At 43.5% G+C, this 17823-nt stretch overlaps 1 protein-coding gene across 2 annotated transcripts in view; it reads left to right on the forward strand.

Moving 5' to 3' along the window:
- Positions 1-17823, forward strand: part of fgfrl1a (fibroblast growth factor receptor like 1a) — a 95589-nt gene that overhangs the window by 37962 nt on the left and 39804 nt on the right. For both annotated transcript variants that reach the window (XM_085789014.1, XM_085789013.1), the window contains exon 3: positions 2746-3018. In XM_085789014.1, the coding sequence (XP_085645140.1) occupies positions 2746-3018 (273 nt within the window). The remainder of the gene's footprint in view (positions 1-2745; positions 3019-17823) is intronic.

A 17823-nucleotide genomic window follows, 5' to 3' on the forward strand; every position in this document is an offset into this window, starting at 1 on the left:
ACTTCTCTTCTTCTCTTTCCTCCGTCTCTTTTTGCACAAACTCCGGCGGCGTCTGCAGCTGTTTTTTTTTTTTTAAAGCCAGTTGTTCACAAGGGCAAGTTAAAGGTCTCCATATGTAATATCTGGCATCGGCCCGGCCTGCGCTCATTCTCTGTGATAAGAAAGTATCAGACAGACCTCAAAAGTTTATATTTAAAGCCAAGTTTACATGTGTTTCTGGCCTTTATCAGGCAGCGTGCGTTCAGATAGATAAGCCTCTATCAGGCACATTGTTAGCATGAAACACCCTTTGTCCTTCCTTTAAAATGTTGAGGCTACAGGACGTGACCTGAAGTTGGTTGTTTTCTGTTGTATTTCCATACAATTGCCTTTTGTAGTTTGTTAGGACACTGTGTACGCTGACATGGTGGCCCATTATGTGTTTTTACTGCTATATTTGGAGGGTATTGTTTTAACCCAAAAGGAGTAATGAGAAGCCAAACACTCCTGTTTGTCCTTCTTTGTCTTGCTCTCCTATTCAACCATATTTTACTCCCTTTCTCTCCTCAGACGTACTCCCTTAAATTCCATCCTCCCTCATCCCCTTCATTTCCTCCTTTCTTCTCTCCTTGCCTTCCTTCCTCTGTCTTTATCCCCCCCCCCCCCCTCAGTCCCTATTTATTTCTCCATCTCCTCTACTACTTCTCCATCTCTCATTAGGTTTCTCACATCCTACATCCAGTCAGTCAGGCTGCTCCTCCGCCCCTCTTTGTTTTTCTAGTGTGCAGTTTCACGGTAGACCAGCTACTGAGCGGTCAAGGTCACACCTGATCTTATGTCTCAACACGACATCTGAGTTGATATTAAAACTCGCTGCTTGGCTTTGTGTTTGCTCCCAGGGGGTTTTATTGTTGTCTGCGTTGAAATGTCAATGTTTCAGTGAAACCACTATAAGCTTATTGGTAAAGGTTAAATCATAAACCCTGTGTGTTGTATTTGGGAGGAAATGTGTTGCTTTTGCTACAAACTTAAAGATGGGGTGAATAAGTATATGAGAGGTCATCTCTTAATCTTAATCTTAAACCTGTTGACATATCTACTTCTACCAAAACGCCTCCATCTCTCAAAGGCATGTAACCAACCATACTCACCATCCCTTTATTCAATGCCATTGCCCAATGATAAGCATGAAAGTGAAACATTTTTACGTAAAGTAATAGTAAGTAGATGTTGCTGCTGTAAACCATTTTATGAAAGCAAACATTAAGAATTTCAAAGTTTACCTGCACTCATGCAGGCAGCCTGGTTATTTCCACCTCTTAAAGACAGAGTATAACAGATATATTGAAAACCTATTTGAAACAAGGACCAGGAGAAAAAAAGGTTGAATTTAGAGATGCTTTTATTTTAAACGTATAACCTTTAACCTTTAAAAAGACGTCAACACTATGAAAATCAGTCAAATAAATAAACATACTGGTTAATGTGCAAATATAGACGTAACGTTTTGATGTTTTGTCATATGACACTGCTCCGACATGACATGAGGGTGAGTAGATAATGAGAAATTAGAATTTTGGGTGAACTATCCCTTTAACACATAAATAATGGAGATTAGGGCTGTCCGATTAAACCTGAGCTACACCGCTAGACATAACATAACATAACCTAACATAACAACAACAACAATGGCGGACTTCCATCAGGTCCCTCAGATACCGCGACTGAAATGCGTCCACTCGGCATCAAACAATATCTGAAACACTGCCAAACTGGTGACTTGACCTTTCCTCTTTTATCCACAATGTCCTCTCGCGCTGTCACACTCATTGTCTCCATTCACTTCAAGCCGTTCTTGTTGTTAAAACAGTTACGATGGCGCAACCAAAGATGAAACTGCTAGTGTGCATGTCACTCAACAGGTTGTTGACAGGTTTATGGTGCAAAGAGAAAAAACATAGATACCCGAAGGAAGTTCGACATATTGTGGCTCATAGCTTAATACGAAAAATATATGCAGCATCAAATTATGTTTATTTTGGAGGCAAATGAAGAGGAGAGGAGACGCCGCAAATGAGTGCACATATAATGTTATGGCTTGATAACAGTTAAACGTTATTTCCGTCACATACAAGGACCACAATTTCACATAATACAACAATCACAGCTTAAAGCAGAAGTAAGCGATCCGGTCGTTTTGGCTAACTTCCTGTCAGCCGATGGAGTTAGCAGTCCCCGCCCTCGTCCCTACGTCACCACATTCACGTGCATCCCTTTGGCTGCACACACAGAGAGGACCGCCCCTTTATGCCGTTCTCTCTCCTCATTGGATAAAGGTTGTAGGATACAAGGAAAGTTTTCTCCTCGGCTTACAGCAGAGCAGAGTGGGTGACAGACCCGTGTTTCAGACCAAACACTCTAAGTGATTGCCGTCGGAAGATGTAACTATTTAAGACTTATATTAACTTTAATATAAACGTATTTCATATAGGCTACTGCAATAATACACAAAAAATATGCATTAAAACCTCAACAAATAACTTAAAATGTCTAAATTCTAACCGTTTAGATGAGGACTGTCATGTTTTGATGTTGTCGTGACACATCACATCATGTTATCGGAAAGTCGGAGCTCTGAAACTCTGAAACCCGAGTTTCCGACCTGTAATTTCCGAGTTCGACGCCGTTCAAGCTTGTTTTTTTCCGACTTCCGAGTTGTCTTGAACGCAGCATTAATCAACTCTTCTCTGTCTCCATCTCATCCAGGTCCCCCCAGGGTGTCGGAGCGGGTGGCCCACCGGCAGAGCGTCCGCCTCGGCCGCACCATGAAGCTGCCCTGCCCCGTGGAGGGAGACCCCCCGCCGCTCATCATGTGGACCAAAGACGGACGCAACATCCACAGCGGCTGGACCAGGTTCAGGGTCTTACAGCACGCGCTGCGAATCAAAGAGGTGGAGACCGAAGACGCGGGAACTTACATCTGCAAGGCCACCAACGGCTTCGGCAGCGTGAACATCAACTACACGCTCATCGTCATAGGTAAGACGTGAGGATGCGAAACCTTTGAATTCAACAGACGAAACACGAACACACGAAAACAAACACACTTGTTATATTCAACGGTGTCTCACATTTCTCAAACAAACTCCACCAGACACATGCCTTTTTATTTTTGAAGGAGAGACTTGTGATTGCGCAGGAAAATTACATGAGTGTGTATTTTTTTTATTTTTTGTGACAGGCGTGTTTATGTGTGTGTTTGTCTGATGACAGACTGATAAAAACAGCCGTCCTCAAGTAAATCACATTTTCTCCTGCTCTTTTATTTCTCTCATCCTCTCTTTCCCTCTCTCTCCATTAATTTAAGTCTGCGTTGGGTTTCCTCTCTACACTCTTGGCTCTCGTCCTCATCACACATGAGTTTTCAGTCTTTATTTGTCTTGTCTGTCTTCCCCTGTGGTTTTCCATGCTTGCCTGATCCCATTGATTCTGCTCTGTGAGGTTTTCCAGGATATAATTAGCCAGGTCAGGTTGGCGGGGGCCATTATACTGTACTAAGACCCCGCGCAGTGCAGTTCCTCAGACAATGAAGCACTGCTTTTGTCTTTTTTTTTTTTTTTTTTTAATGCCTGATGTGTGTGTGTGCGTGTGTGACCACAGTCATTGTGCTTGTGTGTTCCTGTATAATTATGAATGAGGCGTTTGTTAAAGAAGATGCTGTGCGTGTGTTTGTGTGTAGGACATTGCGTCAGTGTAGTGTGGAATGTCACGTTTCTGTGCGCGTCTCAATTTAGATGTCACTATGAAAGAGACATTGTTGTGTTTTGTTCTCCCACCTCCCCCTCCCACCCCCTCCTCACCTCCCTACAGTACATTATCATCTTTCAGTTCCAGTCCAGACTCGGTTGTCAGTGTGTCTGTCTGGTCGTGTTTGTCTCAGTTGTAGAAACAGTTGTGTTGTTATGTGGTGTGGACTTCAGTCTGTGACCCTGTGGACCGTGGACGGCCTTCCTGCTCACATGCAGGTGTGTGTGTGTGTGTGTGTTCCTGACTATACTGGGACTCGAATAGCTGCTTCCCACAACTCTCATTCATGTAAACAAAATACCTGCGAGGACATGTGTGTGTGTGTGTGTGTGTGTGTGTGTGTGTCTGCTAGAGCGTCTCCACACCCCGATCTGTGTGCGCTCATTCCCTTCATTTAGGCACATGCCACTCTGTGTCTGTGTATGTGTGTGTGTGTGTGTGTGTGTGTGTGTGTCAGGTTTCAGTCAGTAGAGCAGATGCCAACAGGAAGATTAAGGCTGCGCTGCCTTCCAGAGAATCTGACTGAAGCATCTCTCTCCGCTCGCCATCGGCGCTTCAAAGACAGGCACGAGTGAAATGCTCCAGATACAGATACGGTATCAGCAGCCGATATTCGCTCCATCTTCATTATTGATGATGATGATGATGATGATGAAGCTCTGATTTAAATTCAATATTGTTCCCAAGCTGACAATGTAACAAGTGTTTTAAATCAAAATGGGAATGTTGCTGTAGGTACTGCAGGCAGAAAAACTCCATTACGTTGTGCATACTTTACTTTATTTGTTTATTTGGGTGGGACAGTGCACATCAATGAACATATAAAAACATGTAAATGTGCCGGATTATAGCAGCAATGCTAATTTCCATCCTGAGTCCCAAAACATAAAAACAGTATAGTGACAGAACAACATAGTGTTATAAACGACATAACAATGCAGACAACAAGGACATAACAAAACAACTATAACGAGATAAAACATTGACATTTTTACAACACTTCCATGGGTAGTGGGACCAAAAGAGTTTCTGAGAGATAAAGCATTGTTGCATAGTTGCATTGCTGATAAAGTTGTGTATTTGCACCTTTTTGTATTTCCTCACATTTTGTTTAGATGCAATAACATATCATTGTCAACCTGCAGAAGTCAGAGGTCTCTTGTTTTTTCTTCCATGCAGTCAGATTCTTCTCAGATTTTGCATGGGTCCAGGGGTCATTTGCAAATACATGTTGTATCCTACCATAATTTAGCACATTGTTAGTAAATGATATCCTTTCATCCTCCAGTAATTATTATCGGCATGGGATCCAGAGCTGTATCGGTCTTGACCTGAACTTCAAAGGCAGGCTGGCATACAGAGGGCAGCGGGGCAGGGGGGGCAACAGCTGCTGCTGAGGTCATCCATGCAGACAGCTGCTGCTTCTCTCCCTCACTCACTCACTCACGTACTTACTCTCTCTCTCTCTCTCATTCACTGTTCATTTCATTTCACACAACTTTGTCTGCTAATTCATCTCATTGGACACTGAAGATCAGGCTTTTCCAAAAAAAAAAGAAAAAAAACAATTTCAACCACATGTGCTAAGTAGCAGTTTAGTTTAGTTTTCTCCTGGGGGCAAACAGTCAAATCTACACATGCAGACTTAAAGAGAGGGTTTATCAAATCTTTACAGGATGTAATTGATGAATGTATTTGTGCATCCCCTGCAGTAGGTGCCTCAAAGTGAACGTACTGTACAGTTCAGCTGTTGTGGAGCATTTAGTCGTGTCACACAGTCTTCCTCAGATTGGATATTTCCCAGTGTCAGGTGTCAGATGTTTAAATTTACCGTTTTTTTTTCTACGAACTCTCCAAGACTTTTAAAGTCCAACACAGATGAGAAATCCTTCAAGCGCATGCATGACAACTGGGAGAAGGGACCGGATTGATTATAAGAGCATTTAGGGAAAATGTAATGATGAGGAAACCAAATGTGCATGAGTCTGAGCACGAAACGACACCGATTCTGGGCAAGATTTTCCCCCTTGAAATGAATCAACTGAAGCCAAATTATTTACGAAAGATGTTTTTTTTTTTTTTTTACACATGGTGACACGGTGTTTACTACATATATCACCCCCACTATGTCATTCTCAAACGAGCTTCAGGAAAACTGCCAGCAGCTGACGAACGTTCAAAAGCAAAGTTCACATGCTGCACGAGCACAAGAGGCTGCATCGCTACATTCCTAGATTGCACAAATTGTACCCAGAGATACTTTGTGCTCCACCAGGTTAACCTTCAAAGATGACCCCCCCCACTCCTTTCTGTAATTCAAGCCAGGAATCATGCCACAGCATCTCCTTGGAGAGGCAGTTAGTGTGGAAAGCAGTGTTTTCATAGCTGGGACAATCTGCATAGGCAATGATGTCCAAAGCATGAGGGCATGGCTGCATGTATGCCTGCAGTGGTCCTTTGTGACGGCCCCGTCCTCGTGTGATCGTTATGAGATGGAAATGAGGAGTTTTGGGGGTTTTTTGCGCTGGGATTTTGTTTTTCTCTGCTCTGTTCGGTGTTTTCCTCCCTCTCCCCTGTTTTGCCGTGCCTCTTCACTTCCTCCCCATCTTGCCTCCGTCTCTCCACTGCTTTCATCTCCGCTCCTCTCTTGTGTGGTCCTGCGGTAATTATTCTATGACCGCTCCGTTTCACAGTAATGAGCCCACACACCTGCGGCTTATTGTCTTTCGCTCTCACTTTCTAACCCAAAGTATCTTTGACACCTTTTTCCTATTAACACTCAATCCCGGGCGCTCATTCCTCCCTTCCTCGCTCGTCCGGTTCATTTTTCCCCCCCGACCGACCGCGTTTTAATTTGTATCAATATTTTCACAGTTTCCCGTTTTTCAAGGCCGTAATAGCAGATTTGATTGCCATAAAACATCCACTGTACTGCTGCCCAGCGGTTGGAAGTGATGGAGAGGCGTTTTGTGAAGGCTTTTTGTTACGGGGGGGAAATTAGTGGATTCCTTGAAGTATTTGTTCTTTTATTGTGTGTGGGTTGGCAAATGTTTGCAAGAGTAAATATGAGTCTCTCTCTCTGTGCATGTGTGTGTGTGTGCTTGTTTTAGCTGAGGGTTTGTGTACATTTGTACGTATGCGTTGGTGTGCACCGATTTATGGGACCACCAGTAAAGTGAAACTGAGAGAGATGTTTTCGTTCTGCTCGAAAAAACTCAGCGTCCTTCAACGACTGAACTGCAGGAAGCTCTTATTTCTTCCTCCACTTCTCCTTCTTGATCTCTCTCTCTCTGTCTCTCTCTCTCCGCTGTCTGTCTTTCCAACTCACTTGTATGAAATTCTGAAATTGTTTCCCGCCTCGCAGATGAATGATTGAAAATTTATAGTTCAGACCAGATGTGATGACAATGGGAGTGTGTCTGGAGCAGAGTCGGGAAGCCGTGCGTAAGAGGGAAGGAAGCGGTTTGGAGGTGCATGTGCTATGTGCTATGTTGCTGCGTGAACATCAGTGTGTTTGAATGAGTGTGTGTATATTTTCTTGCATTTGTGTTTGGTTTTAGTGAATGTAGATGTAAAAATGTGTTTTTTTTTTAGTTTTGATGGTCATATTCATCACTGCAGGTCCAGTCATAAGTGACTGATGTGCTTATTTGTGGTGCTTTGGGTGTTTCAACCATCGCTGCTGACATCTGGTCATAATTGAAGAACAATGAGGAACGAGAGGCAAAGAAACAAACACAGACATAACGAATGTTTGAGTAAATGAGCTCGTACGTGATTAATGCTCATCAAGCGGCAGATATATAATGAATGTTGAAAGAAGAAAAATGAAGGCGCGAGATGAAACGTGACAAATGGAAAATAAACCCGGAGCAGAACTTGGAGCACGATGGTTTTAGAAAAAAAAAAAAAAAAAAAGGATTCTGTTGAACATTTTCTAAAATAAAGCGTTGTGATTTGGTGCCAGGATTAGTTCACTAACGCTGCTAAACTCAACAAAAATAAATGACCACTTAATACACACTGACACCCTGACGTCACACGGCTCGGCCCCGGACGTCTCGCTGATTCAGTTTGATGTTGCATGCAGACTAAATCATTTCAATCGTTGCTTCATTCTACTTTTATTTCACACTGAGCAGCATCCAGTTCTTCTGAAGTGATTTGTGCTCCTCCATTCAGGTTTTTTCCCCTTCCATTGAACTGTATTGCATGTGTGTGTGAGACTTGCAGCTGTCTTCCGGGCCAGAAACTAACACATCAGATCAGGTTGCAGACCCACATCTTCTCTCTATCCCTCAGTTCCTCCGTGCTGATACCTCCTCTGTTTTCGTGTTCTCGGGTTTCGCCCGTTTTTTAATTGAGAGATATCTGGTGCCTCATCTGGAGAGGATGTAGAGGTGGCCAAGGTTTGCCGTCTAATTAGTATGAGTCATACGCACACACACACACACACAGAAGAAATGAATGAGTGTGTGTGATTGCACCGGGTCTTAAAAAACAATCTCAAATAACCGCCGTCTCTTTCTTCCACGCACACTCACCCACCTTCTTTACAGACACACTCGGGCAGCTGTGCCCTATAGTGTCTTGCTGAGGTTTTTCTGAGTGTGTGTTGTTGTGAGTGTGTTGTGGATTTAATGTTTCTTCTGCTCAGGTTACACACGCAGCAGTTTTCCTTTTTCTTTTTTTTCTTTTTTTTTCACTAATGGCAGAAAAATGCATGGAGGAAACCTGGAGCTGCAGCTCGCTGGTTTGGAGAAGCCGCTCGGTTGGTGTTCACTTGAGGGTTTGAGGCCTCGCAGGGGATTTTTTTTTTTGTCAGGGCGGTCTCAATCCTGATTTACAGAACATGAAAAAGATGTTATTTTAATGTGGAGCCCAGAAATCATCGAGTGGTTAAGTCCCCCTCCTCGTGAACTGTATTGCTGCCTCTACTCGCCTGGAATCAGATCCCGACCAGAAGTTTCCCTCATGTGTCTCCCTTTGTTTCTTTTTTATGCCACTTGGATGAAGAAATGTTGCATTTAGCCTTTAACCTTTTAATTGGCCTTTGTGTAGCAGTCATTAATTAATTTTAAACTGTAGTGAAACTAGATGAATATGAATAACAGTATGAACTTTAAATGTTGTAATTGCTGCCTGACTGGTCAGCTCATACAGATCTCTATTAGGCCTGCACGAATGTCCGATGTGCGATGATGACACTATTCAATATTGCAATGACGATATGACTTGTGAGAAATAAGCAAATATTCAGGTGTGCATATTAACTATACAGTTCCTGTGTCTTTCTGAAAACGACTCAATACGCTGTAGTGAAGACGCCAGGCCTGAAGTGGCGCTGCAACACTGCCACGCAAATACAACACAAACAGAGAAGAACAAACTTTGTAATCCAAGTAAACACAAGAAGTCGCGCCAGTACAAATATGCCGTTTGATGCCGAGTGGACGCTTTTCATTCGCCGTATCTGAGGGACCTGATGGAAGTCCGCCATTGTTGTTGTCGTTACGTTATGTCTAGCGGTGTAGCTCAGGTTACAGGCATGAGGTGTATGAGAGTGAAGGCATGGCGCCTGTAAATAAAACTTAGCGACGTGTTTATCATGCATGTTGACATCACAATGATGATGAAAATAAGATTAGTCGGGCAGCCCTAATCTCCATTATTTATTTGTTAAAGGGATAGTTCACCCAAAATTGAAATTTCACTCATTTTCTACTCACCCTCATGTCGACTAAGGGTTGGGAGAAGTTTCAGAGTCCTCAGTGCCTTCTCTGAGTCACAGCGGGGCTCCGTGCAGCACTGCACTGCCATATGACGGTTGCGAACGGCGCTCACTTTTCTTCGTCCAAAAAGACACACCCAAAAACATCCAAATACCTCCATAGTGCTCGTCTGTAATGTCCCTCTTGTATTGAAGTCCCAACATGAGAACTTGTTCCAAAAAAAATTAAATAAGTCTATATTTCAAGCTTGTTTGTAGCGGAAGCTCCCAGTGTCTCAGTTCACTGCTCTGCCGGTGTCAGTGCAAATCGCGCGAGATTTGAGACTGAGACACTGGGAGCTTCTGCTACAAACAAGCTTAAAACATATACTTATTTGATTTTTTTTTGAACAATTTCTCATGTTGGGGCTTCAATACAAGAGACGAGCACTATGGAGGTATTTGGATGTTTTTTGGTGTGTCTTTTTGGACGAAGAAAAGTGAGCCCCGTTCGCTACCGTCATATGGCAGTGCAGTGCTGTGCCGGGCTCCCCTGTAACTCAGAGAAGGCACGGAGGACTCTGAAACTTCTCCCAACCCTTAGTCGACATGAGGGTGGGTAGATAATGAGTGAAATTTGAATTTTGGGTGAATTATCATTTTATCTTGTGCAAAAAATGAATTTTAGCATTTCCGTTTAGACTGTGTTTCTGTCACAGTCCTTCCTCGTGGCTCTGTATCAGATCTGTTCATATCGGTTCTCCTGCTGTAACAACACACCACCCTCACAGCGAGGTAGACAAAGCTGTTCCTCCGGAAATCAGGGTGGCACTGTAGCGAACAGACATGTAAACATGCTGGTGTGTGTGTGTGTGTGTGTGTGTATGTGTATATGAAATAGCATCGGGGGGACAGTCAAGTCGCACACAAGCGGAGAAAGAATGGAGTCGAGTTTCAAAAGCAGTTTTCCGCCTTGTTGTTGAGTCCAGCAGAGACAAATACAAACAGATGCACAAAGATATAGGTACTGTATCTTTTTGTGCCTGTATCAACAAGACCGGACAGGAGGAAAAAAACGCGCATACACACCTCACTGACAGATGGGAACAAAATACAGATGCGCGCACACACATACACAGGATCGCACGCTCCTCAGGGGCCCTGGCCTCCATTTCACGGCTGTCTGTCCCACATCCTTTCGTTCTGCCTCGTTTCACTTCCAGCAAAGACACGGAAAGAAGATGGACTGGACGGAGAGAGACAGAGAAAAGCAAAGAGTAAAGCTTTCCTGGCTTCAGTCTGAAGACGTCAACAAGTCTGGAGTGGAAGACACAAAAGAACAAAAACAACACAAAAAAAAGGAAAAGAAAGTTTGAATAATCCATCTCCTAACAGGATGAGGTGTCACTTGAATTCAAAACACTGTCAGAGTGAAGCGAGTTGTATCTACTTAATCTCCCGGAACTCAAACTTCATTAACAGAGTGACCAAAGAAAACACTTCACAGCGCCTCCCACACTGAGTGACCGATAGGTGGTCTGTTGAAAGTGCAGCACAACACTGAGCAACATGGAAAAACAATGGCTGTGGTGACACACACACACAAGCACGTTTCTTCATCCTGATTGAAGATTTCAGGTCAAGTGTTTACACAGAGCTGTGATTTAATACGTCTCCTGTTTACACGTGGCAAAGCAACAGCTGTGTGATGTCACACGTACGTCTCCACGCATTTACATCAAGATGGAGCCAGAAAGTAATCAGATTACATCCTTTACATGGTGCCGTTTTTCTGCTCATGTCATAAAGAGTATCCCTCTGCAACTGATTTCTTTTTTGTTTTGGCTTTTGACCCAGTCGTAATCAGCTCTTTAAAGGGAAACTTTGTTTTTTTTTTTCAACCTGGGCCCTGTTTTCATATGTTTTTCTGTATACGTGAGTGATGGATAATACAATTATTGAGGTGGCTCCAGTATTGAGCCGGGCAGGCAGCCTGCAGCCCAGCTAACGCTCTTCAACCGGGCAAGTGGCTCCCGTCAAAGTTCGCCCTATAAACCTGCATTTTCTTAACACCGACAGGCTCAGATAGTTACAATGAGTGTCCGACAACATACTAGAAAATGTCTCTACCTTTAGCTGGAGGTCGCTGTTTGCTGTGATCTGTGTCCAAATCTCATCACGCCAGAAATCTCGTTCTGAAATCACGCGATAACTCGCGGCAAAAAACCAGTGGGGAAACTGTTACCTGACTGAGGTGAAGAGAGACGACCGGAGCATTTCTAAATTGTAGCAACAAAATGTTGGGCTGCTCTTCACGCAGCTTTCACAAGTTATGGCTAGCTGTGCTGCAAATGGATGCTGACACTCCTGTCGATGCACTGCACCGTCGCCGTGCCGGCCACACGGTCTGCTGTGGTCACTTTTGACCAGGATGACTAATGCCAGTCAAAGAAGAGACGTGCTAAAGGTAGAGACATACGTTCATTTCTCCTTTCTAGTATGTTGTGGGACACTCATTGTAACTATCTGAGCCTGTCAGTGTGGAAAAAACTGCACGTTTATAGGGCGAACTTTGACGGGAGCCACTTGCCCGGTTGAAGAGCGTTAGCTGGGCTGCAGGCTGCCTGCCTGGCTCAATACTGCAGCCACCTCCATAACTGTATTATCCATCACTCACATATACAGAAAAACATATGAAAACAGGGCCCAGGTTGAAAAAAAAACTAAGTTTCCCTTTAAGGCTCCATGTTAACACACCTATTGTGGGAAACACAGCGGATATTGGACATTGTTAAAGCACGTCACTCTTATTACACAGAACAAGGATGGTTATGGTCATAATAACCATCATAACCATCTACATCATCTCTCTTTTTCCAGCTGTCTCTCTCTCTCTCTCATGCTCCTTCTGCTCCACCAGCTGATAGAAGCCATCTTTACTTTCAAGCATCTTTCAGCTCCTCGTTCCTCCTCCTATCTGCCTTCATACTCAATTTACATCTGTATGTGTGTGTGTGTGTGTGTGCGTGCATGTGAGTGAGTAAGTGCGTATGGACTGCATCTACTGATTTTACGCCAAGTCACGCTCTCATAGACCCCTAATGGGTCCTAAATACCCTCTGCTAGCTTTGACTTCAGTTCTCCGTTCGAGATGCCATCTATCAGTCAGCAAGATTTTTCTTTTTTTCCCTTTTTCCGAGGCTCCAACAGCGACTTAAGAGGAAATCCACCACAAAACAGAAGTGATGTATGCATATTTTAAGCCCTGTATATATGGAGAGAGAGTTTCATTGCTACCGTCTCATTACATCTTGAAATCTCTTCAGTTCGCCTCCCTGAATTCCTTCTCACAAATCTTCCAGCTCCTCTGTCTCTCTCGAGTGTGCTGTCATGCTACGTTTATGCTGAGTCAAATCTACTGTGAATTCACAGTAGAGAGAGACCAGGGAACACCTTTTGAGGTCTGCTTCGACTTTTTCTCACTTTTTGGCACATCTCGGTGTAATGGTTTTGGATCAATCAACAAAGATAGACATGGAAGCATCAACAAATTACATGGATCAATTCTTGGTTTTAGCAGGACTTCACCCAACCTCCACACATTACCCTGCTACCTACCTCAAGTCAAAGTCAAAGTCAAAATCTTTATTTGCCATTTGTGCATACACACATAGGAATTTTTGTACAGTTGTTCCAGGTCAGGTGGAGAAACAAAAGAGAACACACAAAGACATACAAGACACAATGAAAAACACTTTAAAAAGGCTCAAGCCTGGGATTAAAAAAAGGACAAGGACATAAAATTTCTAAAAAGGCCAGAGATCTATGTCTATAAGTAAATAAATGTAAGAATAAATAGGTGCAAAGTGCCAAATGCTACTGAGGTGGGTGTGTGTTGTGTTGCCATGTGCCCGGGTTATTTTGTGTTTGCTAAAAGTCTGACTGTAGCCAGGTAGAAACTAACCTACCTACCTACCTACCTACCTACCTACCTCCATACCTACCTACAGTACCTACCCTCTCGCTGTGTCTCTTCCTCCACTTCCATCCTTTTGTAAATTCAGTTTCAGGGTGGAATTTGCTTCTAACTTAATCTGCCAGCTGTTCACAAACGTGTTTTCACTCTGGGTTTCCACAGCAACTCTCCCATAGCTAATATGAGGTGTAACTTTACTTCTCTGTGTGTGTTTTGGCAAAGTGGGCATCCTTAGAGGAGTAACAAAAAAAAAAAATCTAAGTATAATAAGAAACAAATGTAGCAGAATTTAACACGGGTCATTTAGTGCACTATTACTCACCTCAATCATGAGGTACACTCTGTCCCCAAAAATACAAGTTACGCTATGTGAAACTGAATATTTGGGGAAATATGTGGGCTACTTTAAAGCGTCTTTGTTCCGCAGTTTGTTTAATGTAATTAAGACCAATCTCCTCAGTAACCGAGAGATGGGAGAAGGGGGGGAGTGAAAGAGAAGTGGAGGTAGAAGTAAATAGGGTTGAGAATAAAATGGCTGAATGCCCAAGGTTTGAACCTCAATACTTTTTTTGGCACTATTGTCTGGTCACATTGTTCCTTATTTGTAGATTATTTTATGTTGGCTCTTTTATGTATCTGTAATTGAACTGCATTTAATTACACAGGATTCATGTAGTAGAATCACTTTGTCTCTTTTTCTTAATGCGAGTAAGAAACTGAGTGAGTAAACATGCGAGGTAACAATGAAGCTGGGAAACTTTAGAGACATGTGAAAGGCCTGATGAAATCCTCTCAAGGAGACACGCACTGTTCTTAAAGTGGGTGCTTATGGGAGATGTCCTGCCCCCCCTCCTCACTTAACAACCCCCCCACCCCCCCACCACCACCACCACATCCTCACAACCCCACCCCACCTCCGACTGAAAGGAAACGAGGTGCTTCAGCGTCCTTCTCCACATAGCTCCCGGTTCCCTCACACGCAACAACGACTCCGCGTTCTCACGACAGAGGCTTTAACCTCTCCAAAAACCTCATCAATGCAAACACTCACTGGCGCGTACACAAAAACACAAACACCGCAGGAATGATTGGGAGTATGAGGACGAGGTGGAGGAGGGAGGAGGGGCAAGAACAGGCAAGAAACAGAGAAGAGGAGGGATTAAAAAAGGAGGAGGGAGAGGCAGGCAGCACGACAGATGGAGGGATAGAGTCAAAAACTTCATCAAAACCACAATCACCAAGAGGAACAGAGGCCGATGGCTTGAGATTAAAGTGAATTAAAATGCTGATACTGATACATCAGCCACGGTGCATTTGAAATATACTCATTGGATAACACGGATAAATGAATCAATACATGACGGCACTAAACAGTTTTGTTTGCTCCGTTCCAGCACAATATTTCATCAGCTGAAGTTTCTGTGGTTGTTGATCAAGTCCGACATAGTGACCAGTCCGACTCCGATACATGAGCAGAAGTCTGGTTGCTCACACCAATACAGACACTTAAACTTAAAGGGATAGTTCAAGATTTTGGCAAATTGGCCCATTGCCATAATCCCTATAGTCATAGCAGTAGGATCGTTACCTTTAATTGTCGGTGCAAGCTATTTTTAGAAGTAGTTTTGGAGTTGTTGGATTGTGTATTTGATGAGTTTGATGAGGGAAACCAAGAAATCCCATGAGCCTCCATAGCGTAGCTCTGAGCAGCTCGCGGCTCTGCTCCGCCGTTCTGAAAATAGCTTGCACCGACAATTAAAGGTAACGAACCTACTGCTATGACTATAGGGATTATGGCATTGGGCCAATTTGCCAAAATGTTGAACTATCCCTTTAAACATGCCCCGCTGACCAATGGTAGAAAATAAATATGATCAGTCTGGACTCTCAAAGTGACCACCTCATAGTCTTCTGTGCACTTTTATCTGACTGACAAACAGAGAGATACATAAAGAAGGTTGAAGAGGAGATTTGACATTGATAGAAAGATTGAGAAGGAAGGAAGGAAGGAAGGAAGGAAGGAAGGAAGGAAGGAAGGAAGGAAGGAAGGAAGGAAGGAAGGAAGGAAGGAAGGAAGGAAGGAAGGAAAAGAGTGCAAACGAGTGAGCGTGAGTATTCGTCTCTGATCACAGCAGTTAGCAGAGGAGCCATGCACTTCTCAATAGACAGCTTAGTGGCCATTATACGGTCTGGAGGATTAGTCCTGTTCACTATTGTTACCCTCAGGAGGTACCACACACACACACACACACACACACACACACACACACAAATACACACATACACCTTTTCTTCCCATTTCTTTCTTTAACATTTTAACATCTATTTGACACACTAGTCTTTTTTATTTATGTATTAACGTCTCTATCACAGACATAAACCAATGCACCCATAACTTTAACACCAAAAACACACCCAGACGCAGCCCCCCCCCCCTCTCTCTCTATAATAGGCCCGTCTATTGACAGAGCTGCTTGTTCGCTGAAGGAGTCTTTTCTCATTAGGGCTGGGATTTTGTCGCTGGCCCTGCAGGCTCCATTGTCCCACTCAGAGCGGGTTATTAGGCCTCCAACCCCCCCGCTGAATAGACCTGAGAGGAGTGGAGAGCCTGCGAAGGGCAGAACAGGGTCTGGCAATTAGCAAAGACATGTTTGAAGAGAGGAGGGAGAGAAAAAGAATGGAGGAATCAAGGAGAAAGAGAGAGTGGACCTGCGCTACAAAAAGGCTTCTTTTGAAGTTTTAGAAACTTTTGTCTTCTTTTTGCTGCTTCACTCTTGCGCCGTCATCAAAGCCAAAGACTGGTTCTTCTGCACGCAACCTCCCTCCCTCCCTCCCTCCCCTTCCCTCTGCCTCCTTTCTTTTCTCTCCCGTTCTCCTCTCATTCGTTACTCTTCTCCCCGAGAATGCATTTGTGTCAGCGCTGAAAAGCCCTGTATCTTCTGCAGCCGCTTTGATGTCTTAATGACGACGTGAAGAGCGAATTATGTTCACAGACTCCCCCACCCACCCACCCACCCACACCCCCTCCTCCTCCCTCCTTCACTCTCCCTTTTGTCGCTCTTCAGATTCCTGCAGTTGCATCTTTTCCAATCTCATCATCACACTGACAACGAGCAGGCGGGATGCAGTGGAAGAAAAAAAAAAACTTAAAAAAAAAACACTCACGCTCAGAGGGACGATAAAAAAGCAGCAGGCATGGAAAAACTTGTTTCACTTTATCAAAAGGTTTATCACAGTTTCAGCCATGTATCCCAAAGCCAATGTTTTATCTGGGATTGATAAGCTTTGTTGCCTATTCAGTGTTTTCTTGTCACATGGTCGCAGAAGGCGGGTAGACTAAACTGGTTTTCACGACCGTATCTCAGCCTCAGGAAGTCTGATAAAAAAAAAAAAAAGCTTTATCGCTTGAATTTCTAAACATTTAACATACCTGAGGAGAAAGAGGCGGACAAAGACTAATGATTACATAAAATGTCTGCAGACAGAAACATCTAAATTACATGTAATTTATATATAATGCAGATGTATTTCAAAAGAAAAAAGACGAGATGTGTAAAACAAGAAATGAGCTCAAACAGACTGGTTTGGTTCCAGGCCATCAGGTGTGTGTGTGTGTGTGTGTGTGTGTGTGTGTGTGTGTGTGTGTGTGTGTGTGTGTGTGTGCATGTGCTTACTTGCATAATATCGCTGCATTCCTCCGCCTTATATTTCACATAAATGCATGCACAATATGTTTTTGCTGTGTTGTGGGGATGAGGTGTGTGTGTCTGTGTGTGTGTGTGTGTGTGTAGTATTCCCCGTGGTTCTTAGGCAAACACAGCGATGGATCTGCGGCGCCTCTGCTATCAGCCTGAAGTTTGATCAGTGTGACAGCATGCTGAAAACTGATACACACACACACACTCTCTGTGGCCATGACCATAATCTCTTCATTACATTCCTCTGTTCTCACTCCATTTTACATTTGTGTGTATGTGTGCGTGTGTGTGTGTGTGTGTATACTTTATTTTTAGAGCTTTATTTATCTTTTTGTGTCTAAACGTCAACATTTCCAGCTGATTATTTCATTCTGTGTTCTTTTCTGTGAGGGTCTTTCTATATCTAACACACTGACTTCAACGCCTTTTAAATCCCTTTCAGTTCCTGAGGTTTTTGGGGCTGTTACATGATTTTTACCCGCTTTCATTCATGGCAAACACCCTAAGACAATTTTTTTTGTATGCAAGTGTTGCTTTGATCGGGGATTTGGGAACGCTTCATGCCAACATTTGTCAGATTTTAAGCCACCGTGACAAGCCGAGTGTGTCCTTTTCGGGTCTCTGTCTGCTGTAACTCCACTTGGCCAGGAGAC

The sequence above is a fragment of the Trachurus japonicus genome, chromosome 10 (genome assembly GCF_045865225.1).
Source record: "Trachurus japonicus isolate A0001 chromosome 10, Traja_1.0".
Taxonomy (NCBI): Eukaryota; Metazoa; Chordata; class Actinopteri; order Carangiformes; family Carangidae; genus Trachurus; species Trachurus japonicus.